This window comes from Thalassophryne amazonica, chromosome 5, assembly GCF_902500255.1.
Source record: "Thalassophryne amazonica chromosome 5, fThaAma1.1, whole genome shotgun sequence".
NCBI classification, from domain to species: Eukaryota; Metazoa; Chordata; class Actinopteri; order Batrachoidiformes; family Batrachoididae; genus Thalassophryne; species Thalassophryne amazonica.
In genome coordinates this window covers 132,010,016-132,025,164 of record NC_047107.1, presented here as the reverse complement: position 1 = coordinate 132,025,164, position 15,149 = coordinate 132,010,016, and the positions used below count along the sequence as shown (strand labels likewise).

At 47.5% G+C, this 15,149-nt stretch overlaps 1 protein-coding gene across 1 annotated transcript in view; it reads left to right on the top strand.

Annotated features, from left to right (window-relative positions):
- snapc4 (small nuclear RNA activating complex, polypeptide 4) overlaps window positions 1-15,149 on the top strand; it is a 143,608-nt gene that overhangs the window by 116,248 nt on the left and 12,211 nt on the right. Inside the window, exons 22-31 of the mRNA XM_034169629.1 lie at window positions 3,412-3,565; window positions 3,960-4,143; window positions 5,862-5,937; window positions 8,003-8,330; window positions 8,372-8,650; window positions 8,767-8,903; window positions 9,377-9,631; window positions 9,755-10,048; window positions 10,268-11,048; window positions 11,827-12,104. Coding sequence (XP_034025520.1) covers window positions 3,412-3,565; window positions 3,960-4,143; window positions 5,862-5,937; window positions 8,003-8,330; window positions 8,372-8,650; window positions 8,767-8,903; window positions 9,377-9,631; window positions 9,755-10,048; window positions 10,268-11,048; window positions 11,827-12,104 — 2,766 coding nt within the window. The remainder of the gene's footprint in view (window positions 1-3,411; window positions 3,566-3,959; window positions 4,144-5,861; window positions 5,938-8,002; window positions 8,331-8,371; window positions 8,651-8,766; window positions 8,904-9,376; window positions 9,632-9,754; window positions 10,049-10,267; window positions 11,049-11,826; window positions 12,105-15,149) is intronic.

The following is a 15,149-nucleotide window of genomic DNA, read 5'->3' as shown; positions in this document are numbered from 1 at the left end:
CAGACAGCACTATGATTCTTGTGCTGTTAGATCTCAGTGCTGCATTTGATACAGTGGATCATCATATTCTACTTGATAGGCTGGAAATCATTTTGGGATTACTGGGAGTGCCCTTGCATGGTTGACGTCATACTTGACCAGTTGTTCTCACCGTGTTTTGTACAGTAACACTACCTCTAACCTTAGTGACATGAAATTTGGGGTTCCACAGGGGTCCTTCTTAGGTCCCCTGCTTGTCTCCCTTTATATAGCACTCCTTGGGCACATATTGCAGCGTTTTGGGATTGCCGTTCACTGCTATGCTGATGATACTCAGGTTATACATGCCGATAACTGCTGGCAATCTCATTCCATAAAATCCTTGGAAGATTGGCCTTGCATCAGTGAGAAGTTGGATGTCTAGAAACATCCTACTTTTAAACTCTGATAAGACTAAAATGATGGTTCTTGGTCCAGTGAGGACATCGGCATCAATTTGACCAGTTAAACGCTTAGCCATAGCTCGTGTGTCATACATCACACTGACAAAGTGTGGAACCTTGGGGTATTTTTGATCCTTACATTGTCCTTTGAACCTCCACATTAGAAATATTATGAGACTGCTTTCTTCCACCTGCGAAATACAGTGACGATTCATCCCATCCTGTCTATGGCTGATGCTGAGACCCTGATCCATGCATTTATCTGTTCTAGATTGGACTATTGCAATGTTCTATTTTATGGTTTACCACAGTCTAGCATTAGGGCTCTCCAGTTGGTTCAAAATGCTGCTGCCTGAGTTTGACACGAAGCAGAAGGTTTGACCACATTACACCCATTTTGGCATCTCTTCACTGGCTTCCTGTCTCAGTGAGATCAGAGTTTAAGGTTCTGCTACTAGTCTGTAAAATTGTTCAAGGACTGGCACCTCCCTACCTAGCTGACCTAATTAAACCTTACGTACTGGCCTGGGCTTTATGTTCTCAGGGTGTAGGACTACTTTGTGTCCCTAGGGTGAATAAGACATCTGCGGGTCACAGATCTTTTTCTTATCGTGCCCCTGTTCTGTGGAATGATCTCCCTGCATCAATAAAACTGCTCAGATTCTGTGGAGACTTTCAAGTCCAGACTTAAGACCACTTATTTTCCCTTTCGTATGGCTAGCATACTGGTACAGTATAGTTATGCCCTTTTTACTCTTTTAATTTATTATTATTTTATTATTATTAATTTATTTTATTAGTAAACGGAGCGTGCCATGGCCTCCACCTTACCTTAATTCTGGGTCTTTTAGTGAAGCTTAGGGCTAGTGGCTGGCGATAACCTTAGTATTTCTTCTGTTTTTCTTGTTGTTTAATGCTGACAAATTATACAGTATTTATTGTCTTTCTGATGCCTGATTCAGTTTTTTTCTCTCTGTTTAAGGTGCAGCTCCATCCAGAGATGGATAAAAAGCTGCATTTGCTGTATATTTGTTTTGTGAATTGTTCTGTTATTTATGTCTGTATCATGGCCGAAGCAGAGGGTCACCCATTTGAGTCTGGTCTGCTTGAGGTTTCTTCCTCAGAGGGAGTGTTTTCTTACCACTGCCGCTCTGGGGTTTAGTAAGGTTAGATCTTACTTGTGTAAAGCGCCCTGAGGCAACTCTGTTGTTATTTGGTGCCATATCAATTAAAATAAACGGATGGAGCGTGAGATCAATAGACGGATCGGTGCAGCATCTGCAGTGATGCGGTCGCGGTGAAGAGAGAGCTGAGTAGGGGGGCAAAGCTCTCGATTTACCGATCGATCTATGTTCCGATCCTCACCTATGGTCATGAGATTTGGCTCATGACCGAAAGAACGAGATCGCGAGTACAAGTGGCCGAGATGAGTTTCCTCCGCAGGGTGGCAGGGCGCTCCTTTAGAGATAGGGTGAGGAGCTCGGTCACTCGGGAGGAGCTCGGAGTCAAGCCGCTGCTCCTCCACGTCGAAAGGAGTCAGGTGAGGTGGCTCGGGCATCTTTCCCGGATGCCCCCTGGACGCTTTGCTGGTGAGGTGTTCCAGGCACGTCCCATTGGGAGGAGGCCCCGGGGAAGACCCAGGACACGCTGGATGGGACTATATCTCTCGACTGGCTTGGGAACGCCTTGGGGTTCCCCCGGAGGAGCTGGGGGAGGTGTGTGTGGATCGGAAGGTCTGGGCGGCTTTGCTTGAGCTGCTGCCCCCGTGACCCGACTCCGGATAAAGCGGACGAAAATGGATGGATGGATGGATGACATTGGAGATATCTCTGGAAAAGTCATGCTTCTCAAATTGAGAATAAAAAACATTAAACATATTAGGGAGACCAGAATCCTTGATTCCCTCAATTTTATGACGTTCCCTGTCAATACAGCTGTCCCTTTGAGTGGTTGAGGACATGGATTTTATTCCCCTCCAAGCTGCCCGTAGATCACCACTACTGTACTTCTGTTCCACATTTATCCTTATACATCAGTTTAGCTTTCCTTATCTCATATCTTACCTCCCTTGTGATTTCCTTCTTTTCCTGGCTATTCCCTGTATAAAAATATGTTCTTTTTTTTTTTTAGAACTTTTCAGTTCCTTAGTAACCCAAGGTTTGTTGTTTGGGAATACAGTAATGACCTTTTGGGGAATATTAGAGTCCATGCAAAATATATACAATGAAACTGTAAATGCCAGATCGTGTATATCAGGACATGAGCTATAAAAAACCTCCCAATCAGTGCAGTTCTGATCAGAAAGAGAAGTTTGATCATATTTCCTCCATCTTAGAGTTTCCAGTTCATGTGAGGTCAGAATTTAAATTTTTATTGTTTAGCTTGTTAAATTTTAAACAGACTCATGCCCTCCTGTGCAGAATGACCTGTTTCATGGATCAGATGAGAATAAAGACACATCTGTCCCATAATAACTTAGAACTTTGGATAATAATGCGTGTTAGGTGATCAGTGAGGGCGACTCTTGTGGAGTTACCGTTTGTGGTATTGGTTGGTTTTATGTTCTATGTAGACTTTTAGTTTAGTTTGATCATGTTCTGATTTTGTGGTCCTGTTAATAATAGATGTGGTGTTTTAATTTTAAATTGTAAAAGCACTTTGGGTTTGTATAATCTGCTCCGGAGAGTTTACTGTCCTTGCAGAGCCTTTCTGTAGGAACCACACAGTCTTGATTTCAGCTCAAGTGTTTCTTCTTTGTCTTCTTTATTGTTCATGACTTTCCGTTGGACCCCATGGCAATTGCTTTCTCCATATTGTGCTCACTAAAGTCCTGAATAGGGATAATAGAACCTTATACTGGATTAACAGAGGACCTTGGGTCACGTTTTGGTCAGGAGGACTCTATGGGTAGAACTAAGGCCTTTGTAGGACTATAGGACCAGCGTAACGTAGATGAAAGGTCTACAACTTCTCCTGGAGGGGACACCAGTCCATCACAGGTTATGTCCCCAGCCTAGACTGGTACCATTTTACAGCTGAGTTGGGCTGCCATGATGTAGATGAAGTGTCTGTCCAAGGACACAGACCAGAATCAGACTTCATTCCCTCAGAGCTGTCGGCCCTGCCGGGTGCTGCTGTGGACCGTATCGATAAACTTACTTCTTGTGAGGATCAGACGGCACCGGCTGGCTCTCTGAGGGTTTGTGAGCTCTCAGATTGGAGCCGGTACGCTGTCAGTCCAGGCTGGAGGTCTATACTCATTCTGTTGGGTGCTGAGGTGTATTGATGCCTGAATTCTCGAGTAGTAAGAAGACGGTTTCTGTTGGTGTGAGTAAAGCGCCCAGAAAGGATTCAGGGTTTGGGTGGGCGTCTAAAGATGTTCAGGTTTCTGAGCAGGATGCAGGGTAAGGCTTGTACTTGTGGTTTGCGCTTTGTAAGGTTCTGTCTGAAATGCTTCATAAGTGTTATTGTAGTATTATGATATTACTTAATTAGCAGGTGATTGACGGTGATCTGTTGTGTGTTCTGCCTTTTCAGGATGCTGGGCGAAGATCGCTGCTGAGATTCCAAACCGCTGTGACGCTCAGTGTCTGAGAGACTGGAAAAAGGTCAAGAAGGAGGAGGAGGAGTCACTGGAATCCTGTACGCTGGAGGTGGGGCAGAAACATGGCGGGCGGGGCCGAGGGCTGTCCTCTTCTTACGCTTTGGTGTCTGAGCACCCGTACGGCAGTTGCAGCGTGCCAGCTCCACTCTGAGAATCGCTGGCCTCCTGCTAGGATTAGCAAACCCTCAACTTTATTTTTGTCTTTTTACTTATTGGCAAACTAAACTTTGTGTGCAGCAGAAGTCCCAGAACCTTCGTCTCCACGGTTCAGATCGACCTTTTAGTGCAAGTCAAAGAATTTTCACTGCTTTTAAAATCTGCATTTTTAAATTGAATCACGACATCACATTTTTTCCTTATTAAATTTTTTTTGTGGGTTTTGGTCCAGGTAGTCCGAGCTGGTGGCCTTCGGGATTTAATGTGGGCCGCGTCACCTTCCAAGACCTTCCCAGCTGGACTCATGGGGTTCGGGTACTTTCACTGTGGATTTCATGTCTGTGAATTTATTCTGGGTTATGTTTGTGAGGCTGGAAAAGCCTCTGCTGAGCCGCCTTTAAAAGGCGGGGCCCGGAGAGACACAGGCGGCGGGGCTCTCTGGAAGGTGTACCGGCTTTGCAGTCTGCTCACTGAGAAATGGTGTGGTGAAATGAGGTCTTTAGCGATGAAAAGGACTCGTGTGTTCTCAGTGTGACTCCCTCCCGAGCAGTTTGCTGGAGCAAAGTCAATTTCAATTTTCAATTTATTTTCATTATAATAGCGTCAAATCACAACAAAGCTGCTTCAAGGCGCTTCACACAAGTAAGGTCTAACCTTACCAACCCCCAGAGCAAGAACACAGGTGACAGGGGTAAGAAAAAACTCCCTCTGAGGAAGAAACCTCAAGCAGACCAGACTCAAAGGGGTGACCCTCTGCTTGGGCCATGATACAGACAGAAATTACAAAACAATTCACAAAATTAATATACAGGAAATGTTGTTGATTCACAGGACAGGAGGGTCGCCAGCACAAATACCACACCCATCTCTGGATGGAGCTGCACCTTAAACAGAGAGAAGAAACAGAATCAGGCATCAGAAAGACAAAAAATACTGTATAATTTGTCAGCATTAAACAACAAGAAACAGAAGAATACTAAAGTGATCGTCGGCCACTAGCCCTAAGCTTCACTAAAAGACCCAGAATTTAGGTGAAGTTGAGGCTGCAGCACGCTCTGTTTACTAATAAATGAATTAAGAGTAAAAAGCGTAAAACAAAACTGTACCAGTATGCTGCCATATGAAAGGGAAAATAAGTGCGTTTTAAGTCTGGACTTGAAAGTCTCTGCAGAATCTGACTGTTATTGACGAAGGGAGATCATTCCACAGAACAGGGGCATGATAAGAGAAAGCTCTGTGGACCACAGACTTCTTATTCACCCTAGGTACACAAAGTAGTCCTGCATCCTGAGAACGTAAAGCCCGGGCCGGTACGTAAGGTTTAATTAGGTCAGCTAGGTAGGGAGGTGCCAGTCCTTGAGGCTGAGTGTTAACTGGTCAAATTGATGCCGATGTCTCACTGGACCAAGAACCATCATTACAGTCTTGTCAGAGTTTAAAAGTAGGAAGTTCTAGACATCCAACTTCTCACTGATCCAAGGCAATCTTCTAAGGATTTTAGTCATTGAGATTACCAGCAGTTATTGACATGTAAAGACCTCATTAAAGCCGCTGAGGAAACCACTCGGGAGGGAGTCTCACTCCCAGGTTCTGGGTCAGGGCGTCAGGGTTTGGGGAGAATATGGGGTCTGGACTTGGACTCGCTCACTTTAGGCCTTTCATGCCACTTTTGTTTCCAGACTGGATCAGGATTTCACCTGCATGTTTATCCACACGGCTGGAAGCTCCGCCCCAAAGCTCACAGACTCTGACAGGGTCAATGTTCAGTTTGATGTCAAACTGCTAAATTATTGTTCCATCCGTCATAAAGTCTTTCGTCTGTTCAGCCATCTGTCTGTCTGCTCCTCTGTCTCTTTGCCTGTTCTTTTGTTCTCTTTGTGTCTCTGTCTTTGTTTGTGTGTGTCTGTTCAGCTGTCTGTCTGACTTTGTCTGTGTGTGTCTGTTCAGCTGTCTGTCTGTTCCTCTCTCTTTGCCTGTTCTTTTGTCTGTCTGTCTGTCTGTCTGTCTGTCTTTGTGTGTGTCTGTTCAGCCGTCTTCTTCTCTGTCTGTGTGTGTCTGTTCAGCCATCTTCTTTCTCTGTCTGTGTGTGTCTGTTCAGCTGTCTGTCTCTTTGTCTGTCTGTCTCTCTGTCTTTGGCTGTCTGACTTTGTCTGTGGTGTGTCTGTTCAGCCATCTCTTTCTCTGTCTGTGTGTGTCTGTTCAGCCGTCTTCTTTCTCTCTTCTGTGTGTGTCTGTTCAGCCGTCTTCTTTCTCTGTCTGTGTGTGTCTGTTCAGCTGTCTGTTCCTCGTCTCTTTGCCTGTCTTTTGTCTGTCTGTCTGTCTGACTGTCTTTGTCTGTGTGTGTCTGTTCAGCCATCTTCTTTCTCTGTCTGTGTGTGTCTGTTCAGCCATCTTCTTTCTCTGTCTGTGTGTGTCTGTCTTCAGCTGTCTGTCTCTTTGTCTGTCTGTCTCTCTGTCTTTGGCTGTCTGACTTTGTCTGTGTGTGTCTGTTCAGCCATCTGCCTGTCTTTGTCTGTGTGTGTGTGTCTGTTCAGCTGTCTATCTGTTCCTCTGTTTCTTTGCCTGTTCTTTTGTCTGTCTGTCTGTCTGTCTTTGTCTGTGTGTGTCTGTTCAGCCGTCTTCTTTCTCTGTCTGTGTGTGTCTGTTCAGCCATCTTCTTTCTCTGTCTGTGTGTGTCTGTTCAGCTGTCTGTCTCTTTGTCTGTCTGTCTCTCTGTCTTGGCTGTCTGACTTTGTCTGTGTGTGTCTGTTCAGCCATCTGCCTGTCTTTGTCTGTGTGTGTGTGTCTGTTCAGCTGTCTATCTGTTCCTCTGTTTCTTTGCCTGTTCTTTTGTCTGTCTGTCTGTCTGTCTGTCTTTGTCTGTGTGTGTCTGTTCAGCCGTCTTCTTTCTCTGTCTGTGTGTGTCTGTTCAGCTGTCTGTCTCTCTGTCTGTCTGTCTGTCTGTCTCTCTCTCTGTCTTTGTCTGTCTGACTTTGTCTGTGTGTGTCTGTTCAGCTGTCTGTCTGTCTTTGTCTGTGTCTGTTCAGCTGTCTGTCTGTTCCTCTGTCTCTTTGCCTGTTCTTTTGTCTGTCTGTCTGTTCGTTCCTCTGTCTCTTCACCTGTTGTTTTGTCTCCCTGTCTGTCTGTTGTTGTCTGTCTGTGTGTGTTCTGTCCGTCTGGGAATTTGGCTCCTGAGGGTCAGCGACCCCTCTGACCCCTCTGATGCTTCTTGTCCTCAGAAAAATAGTTATTTTTGATGATTCAGCAGAACGGGGGGGGTTCATCAGCTAAATAAATTAGCAGCTATAGTGTCATTTTTTTGTTAAAAAAAAGATGATGTGCTAATGACAAACCCCCCGATTAAAGTCGTCAACACGTCGAACCAACAACCAGCATGTTACTGAAAACGCAGGCTGAACACTACCGCAGTTAGACCCCAAATCTGTTCTGTCTTTCTTGAAGACAAACATTTAAACAAAATAAATTTCCTGGCTTAAAACAAAAGTGGGTCCCCAGCTGCTGTTTTTCTTTTTTTTTTTTTTGGCATCGCCACTGAGCCAGTCAGCAGCTGCCTCCTAATACATCTGGACCCAAATACAGTAGAACAGAAACCACCTGGAGAAGATGGCAGCCAGACAGGAAGTGGACTAGAGACCAGAAGCTCCTGGAGTGGGCGGCTGTTAATGAGTAGAATTAAATGAAACGGTAGAAACTCTGAGTTTCAGCTGATTTGATGCTGTCCTGACAGCTTCCTGTGATTATGGGACTGGATTTAAAACTGTCCTGGAGGCAGAGCATCTGATCTGAGTGTTTCCTTGTGTTCCTGCTTCTCTGCTAACAGGAACGTCCACAGCAAAAACCAGGAAGGAGGAAGGTGAGTAGCCTGGTCCAAAGGAGAAAGAGATGTCGCCTGAAAACTGTGAAAGAGGAGGAAAGCAGTGAGGAGGATGAAGAGGCGATGGTGGAGTACATGGACAGTGATGATGAGATGGTCAAAGAGAGCAAGGATGTTGTGAAGGAGGAGCAGGCACAGGAAGATGTGGAGGAGGTGGAGGAAGAAGAAGAAGAAGATAATTTTATTCTGTCTTCCATAGAGGAGTGGGTTCCTTCAGAAAAAACCTCACCATTCCCCATCCTGAAGTTCCAGCCTGCGTGGCTGGAGTCCTCTGGCCATGACCAGAACAAAAAACATGTTCGCTCAACCTTCTAGGCCCATTTGGACGGTCTGTGATTGTTGGCCCAAAACCCAGAGAAGTGAGGTTGGAGGAGCGTCACTGTGGGCGCAGCCTGCTGATGGTAACACCAGAGCAGCTCAGAACCCAACTGTACTTCCAGGCCCAGAAGTGCAAAAACCGCAGACCCTCTCAGAACAGTTCCCACAGTGCCGCCTGTGACAGAAAGCACTCTCCCAGCCAACCTACTGATACGGCCTTGGCTACCAGCTCCAGGCAGCGGATTGACACCGTGGATTGGTCACCTGCTGATCCCAGTAAAACCTAAAGGGGGCCTAGCTTACAACCTGCAGGAACACACACAAGCCATTCCACCTGTCCTCCACCCAAGTCTTCCTACTCCTCCTCCAGACCATGAATATTGACACTGCAGGTTGTAAGGACATGATCGAGCAGAGGAAGCCCAACATGGTTGGACCGCCCCCCAGTTCCCTTAACCATCAAAAAGAAGAATCCAAAAACTGTTGCAGGGATGCTGCAGCAGAGGGCCTTGAGAAAAGAAAAAGGACAGTTTGACTCACAAAATACTCTGACTCCAAACCAGCCACCACTGCCACCTTCTCAAAATCACCCTGATGTTCTTTTGCAGATGCCTTCTGGCAAGACTTCCCTGGGCTCTCCTTTGTTTTATACTCCTCCTGTCTTCCACCGCTGCAGTCGCAGCTCACCTCCTTCAAATTCATTCCTCCTGCGTTGCCCGTGTCCCCCCAGGCCACATACTCCTCAACACCTGCATTGGTTCCATCAGTTGTCTAATGCTTTCTGTTCCAAATGTCACACACTTCTCTATGGGGCAGATGTCCTCCCTGCCCCAGAACTCCACGTCAACATGCATCCTTAATTTGTGTCCAGTGGTTGTTCCTTCTGCTCAGAACCTTCAATAGCCATTGCCCACTCCACCAACAGGCCAGGAGCACCTGTGACTTCCAATCAGCATCCAGGGACCCAACCTTTTACCAGCACTCTTCCACCACCCCCCTCAGCCAAAAACCCAAACCAAGGATAGCAGTAACAAGAGCACAAAGGCACAGGAGGCTGCTTACCGAAAACAGAATGAGGTCAACAATAATCGCACAAACGCACAAGTGGGCGGACCCAGTGACCTCGTGAGTGGACCCAGTGACCTTGTGGGCGATACCAATGTTGCTGTGAGTAAGAGTGGTGCAGGTTTGATCCTGGATGGGAAGAGGTCTCGCAAGCCGAGTGCAAAAGCCAGAGCTCTGCAGGAGGCTGCCAAGGTAAGCCGCCTGTGCCACCATTAATGTTTGTGGTTCAGGAAACTCATTGTGATGCTGCTTTAGCTAATCTCAATGCTTCAGATTTATTGTAATCTTTTTATGATTCCACTTTTTTCTGCACAGGTTAAAGCCACAAAGAAAAAACACATTTATGCCAAGAAACCTGACACGCCTCCTCATCCTCAGCCACATTGCTCCTCCGGCCCCATGCCTGCTCCACTAACGTGTGAAGCTGAGTCCGTACCGCCAGCAGAGCTCAGGTCTACTGTTGACACTCTGAGTCGCACTGGTGAAGATGGTGGGGACCTGACTGGTGCAGCTAGGCAAGAAAGCCCAGTGAGTGTAACCCAGAAAGGAAGAAAGGTTCTAAAGCCCAGCTGGAAGACCAGAGCTCTGAGGGAAGCCACTGAAACTCGGGTAAGCAGAGCTGAAGACTCGCTTGAAAGCTTCAGTTTTGTTTGATTGATCCAGAATCAAAGGAAACCAGAAAAAAAGGGGCACAGTAAAATTTGAATGATGATCCTTGATGTTTGCCTCATAGTCTGCTAGGAGGAGGTCTTGTTAGGTTGGTAGACAACCCGGATACATTTATGTCCTTCTTGCACTTGATGATCTCGTTTTTGTTTTTCTGTGTAGGCTGAACACCAGAATAAGAAAATCCATTCTTACTTTCCACCAAAGAAGCAAACTCGTTTGCAGGCGGATCACTGCAAAAAGAAAGGCATGACCCCGGACAAGAGGATCAGTCATCCCCCATCAGGCTGGGGGCTGACCGGTCAAGCAACACCTATCCTGACTCCTGGACTAACGGAAGCCCCATCCTTGAGACTGCAGTTAGCTGTGCTTCCAGCTCTGGCCTCTGACCTGCCTGCAAAAGGTCCTCCCTCCTCCCACTCCACTCATGCTCAGTGTGTTCCTCATTTCATTCAGCCACACCCACTTCCCACCCTCCCTATCTGTCAGGTTAAGTCCCCCCCTGCAGCCTTTTTTCTGCCTTCAGTTTCTACTGGAACCAGTCCTTGCTCAGGTTTATCTGGCCATGCCCAGCCTGCCCCCAGAGTCAACATGCCACATAAGGTTGTAACCCGGTCTGACATGCCAGCTCCCCCTCTCCCCAGAAGGGAAGTATTGCAATTTGACCCATCTCTGATGTTCCTGGAGACCAAGGAAGAGGTGCACGAGTGGTTTAGTGGTTGTGGAGGTGTTGTGGTACCTGGACTGAATGTGGCTCTGCCCTACCTGCCACCCTTTGTTTGCAGTCTAACTTCAGTCAGTGCTCTGCTTCGTGCAAAGAAGTGCCTGACCAGATCATCCCAGCAGCTGCTGTGTGAGACAACCAAAACACCTGAGACCACCTACCAGCCCAATCCAGAACAACCAGATTCGACCTCGAGCCTCGGTCATGCTGGCACACCAGGTAGACCACATTCCATCTCTGACCTCAGATGCACAAAGTAGACCACATTCCGTCTCTGACCTCAGACGCACCAGGTAGACCACGTTCCATGAAATGTGACACATTTTGAGTTCAGTGGAACTCATGTTGAGTTTGTAACTGAACTGTGATATAGAAAAGTTTATCTATCAGTAATTCTTATCATGTCCTGGAAGATTAAGATTGTCATGATTATGTTTGTTGCGCGCTGACTGAGCTGCAGTCTGCTGCAGTTCAGCTGTTTTCAGGTTTTGCTTTAGACCAGAAAGACTTTGTTGAAATGGTTGGAAAGTTTTTCTTATTGTTATTATTGTTTCGGTTTTCATCCATGCAGTTCTAAAATTTGAATACATTTTGTGTTTCTAATGACAGAATTATCTCCAGTCACAGACAGGCTGACTGACAGAACTGACACGAGGTTGACTTACTGCCACCTGCTGTTCATCTCCAAGAAAAGCTTTTTTCATTTCACAAAATTCTGTTCTATTAACATCTTGTGCAGATGTCTTTAAAAAACAACCCCCTTGTTCACTGTTTTGGTGTTCTGGCAAAGTAATTTACTTCAGGATAAATGAAGTTATTCTTAGAAAAGATCACAGACAGGATGCCCCTCCTCCAGACAAGAACATGCCCAGGTGTCACCTGTTACTTTGGAGAGGTGGGGATGGATGGTTGTCTTTATTGGGTGGTTGCCATCCAGAGTAGATGTGGTTTAGTGTAATTATGACTCTTTTTGAATTGTTTTTTGTTTTTTTTACAGGTTCATGTGTCAGCGTCGACCCACAGAAAGAACAGGAGGAGACGGAGCTTGTGGCAGCCATTCGCCAGTTGGTGGCGGATGGTTTTGGTGGTAATCCAGCGTACCAGATGCTGAAGGCTCGCTTCCTGTCCTGTTTTACTCTGCCCGCCCTCCTGGCTGCTGTGCAGCCAATCACAGAGGAACCTAAGGTGTGCTCAGGCGAGGAGGAGGAGGAACCCAAGGAGGAGGAGGAGGAAGCGATGAACATAAAACAAAGTGGTAGACAGACGAGAGCCCAGGTGAGTCGCTGACCCGGGTCATGGACTCCAGGGCCGTTTGACAGAAAGTCCCGGTTCCTGTTTCAGACTTCAGAAAGTCTGACTAAGTGGACAGCAGCAGGTGTGTGTCTGCCGTGCGGCTTAAAACTCGCCTGATCCGCGGAGGTGATGTGAAAACACCTTTCTGTGTAACTGCAGCAGCGCCCCCTTGTGCATGTTGTTGTCTCACGTGGAGTTTGTGCGTCACAGACGACAACACATTTCCACAGAGAACTGCTGCTTTTTGCACACAGTTTGACATCAGGTTTCCTCACAAAGGGGGGGGGAGGGAGGGAAGAGAGGAGAGTTGGAGAAGAGAGAGAGATGAGGGGGAGAGAGGAGAGGGAGGGAGAGGGAGAGGAGAGGGGTAGGGAGAGAGAGAGAGAGAAGAGGGAGGGGGAGAGAGAGAGAGGAGGGGGGATTGAGAGGAGGGAGAGAGAATTTGAATTTTAAAACACAGCTTTGTTCACAACAATTAAGTTACATCACTTCGATCAGGCGTCAGAAACGGAGCACCAAGCTCCCATTTTGCACAGACGAGAGAACATCATTTATGCACCATGTGTCTCTGAAGGTGTCCACATTTTCAGTAAGAACATAAAACTGGAAGTCCACTCTGATCCGGGCTGCCAAGAGTCCCTTCAGCATAAACTCAGGGTCCACTGACCCCTGAGCTAAAACACAGTTCTTCCGAGTCTTCCAGATGGCCAACTTGGCGAGTCCACAAAGCAGGTTAATTAAAACATGCAACCTCCTGGATTGTGCGCGATATTTAAGACAAAAAATAAACAAGCCCATAGTGAACAACAACCCAAACCCACGAAACCACCTCCCCAACAACCCAAACAGCCCTGACAACCGGTGACACTGTGCAAAAACATGGTGAACAGTTTCCCTAAGTGGACAAAAAGGACAAACCCCATCAACCCCTGGAACCAGGTGCGCCAGATACCTGCTTCGCCAGCACCCCACAGGAGACAAGCCAGCACCAAAAACCTCGGACCACCTCGAAGCCATCAACCCTGCCAAAGAGTGTAAGTGTGATACTTTGACACAGGTAAAATAGAGAGCATTTTTACCAGTTCTCTCAAACTCTCCCAAATCAGTTGTCCTGAAAGAGAGGAGAGCCCCCTGCTCCTCCTGCCATGCCCCCACAGCATGTGAGACAGTCAGAGAGGGGAACACGTACTCACATTCATCATCCCACTGGTCAGACAGAGTACGGTTCTCAGCAAACGCTCTGTGGGGCCCTGGCAGGGAAGCACAAACCTTCTCCACCACCCTGAGCAGCATCCTAGAGGACTGAACTCCCGCCGACTCTACCAACCTCACAACAGACGTGTGCAGTAAATGACCTTATTTGGTGCACCCCGCCTCCCTCAGGCGGGACTGCAGAGTGGCAGATGACAAACCAGGACAGCTGACAAAGTCATTGAAGAAAAGAGGCTCTTCAAACAGCCACATCCCAGGTGTGCCAATGTTGACCCTGTGCACAGTGAGGACCTGCCATGCCTGGAGAACTGACCGGTAAAAAGCTGAGGTGCGCGTCCCGATGACGTCCCACCAATGCAGGAGGAAAAGATGTCATATCCAAGACCTGCCTCCTTCCTCAGCAGTACACGTGCCGTATCCTGCCAGCTCATTTCCGAGGTGTACAACAGTCTCTGAGCAGCCTCCAACCTGAAGGTCGACACCTGAGCTGAAATGTCCACCAGCCTCTGTCCTCCTTCATGAAGCAGCTTGTACAACACAGGAGTCCTGATCCAGTGATGGCCTGACCAGAAAAAGTCCACCAGTAACCACTGCAACTGCTCGATAAGGCCCCGTGGTGGAGGGAGGACAGACAGTTTGTGCCACACCGCAGAAGCAGCCAAGTTATTGGCGAACAGAGGTCGCCCCCTATAGGACATCTGGGGCAGCAACCATTGCTATTTGGACAGTCTGGCACACACCTTCTCCACCAAGCCCTCCCAATTCCTCTGACGATAACCATCCGTCCCCGGAAAAACACCCAGTATTTTCAAACCCCCTTCTCCCCACCACAGACCATGTGGCAGACAGGGAGCAGTCCCTTCCTGCCACCTCCCCATCAGGACAGCCTCACTCTTCTCCCAGTTTACTCTTGCAGAGGTTCCCGTCTCATAGAGCCGTGAATTGTCTAATAACCCATCAATGTCCACCTGAGTCGTCACAAAAACAGTCTTGTCATCCGCGTAAGCGAAAACCCGGCAAAACAAGGCCAGACAGCTTGGCCCTAATGCAACACAAGGGTGGCTCTATGAGTACAGCTGACCTGAGATGGGGCAGCCCTGTCTTATACCCCGCGTTACGCGTACTGGACAGCTCAACCCTCCCCCAACCTTAACCAAACATGAAGCCCCGTTATACAAAACCCCAACAAGTGAAATAAACCCTGCACCAAAACCAAACACCCTCAAAGTGGAAAACAAAAACCCATCATGAACCCGGTCAAATGCCTTCTCCTGATCAAGTAACACAAACCCACAAACCAAATCCCCAGTATTACACAAATCAAACAAATCCCTCATCAAAAAAAGGTTGCCATAATAGTCCTATCGGGCACACAATAAGACTGGTCCTTGTGAACAATAAAATCCAGGACACCTTTTAACCTGTTTGCCAGTACGTTAGAAAAAAGTTCATAATCCGCACAGAGAAGTGCAACTGGTCTCCAGTTCTGCAATAGGGTAAGATCTCCTTTCTTAGGCAGGAGGGACAGAACAGCACGGTGACAAGAAGTGGGCAAGCAGCCCGCCGCAATGCTCTCCAGCAACACCTCCAGAAGATCAGCACCGAGAAAGTTCCAGAAATGTTCATAAAAATCCACTGGGAGTCCGTCGATCCCTGGAGCTTTTCCAGATGCCATCTGCCGCACCACCATTGTCAGCTCATCCAGCGTGATGGGGGAGTCCAAGGCCTCTCGCTCTGACTGCAAATGTGGCTCCTCACCAACCCCATCCAGTGACATATCCACAGTGCAGCTGAAGTCACCCCACCAACACCAAA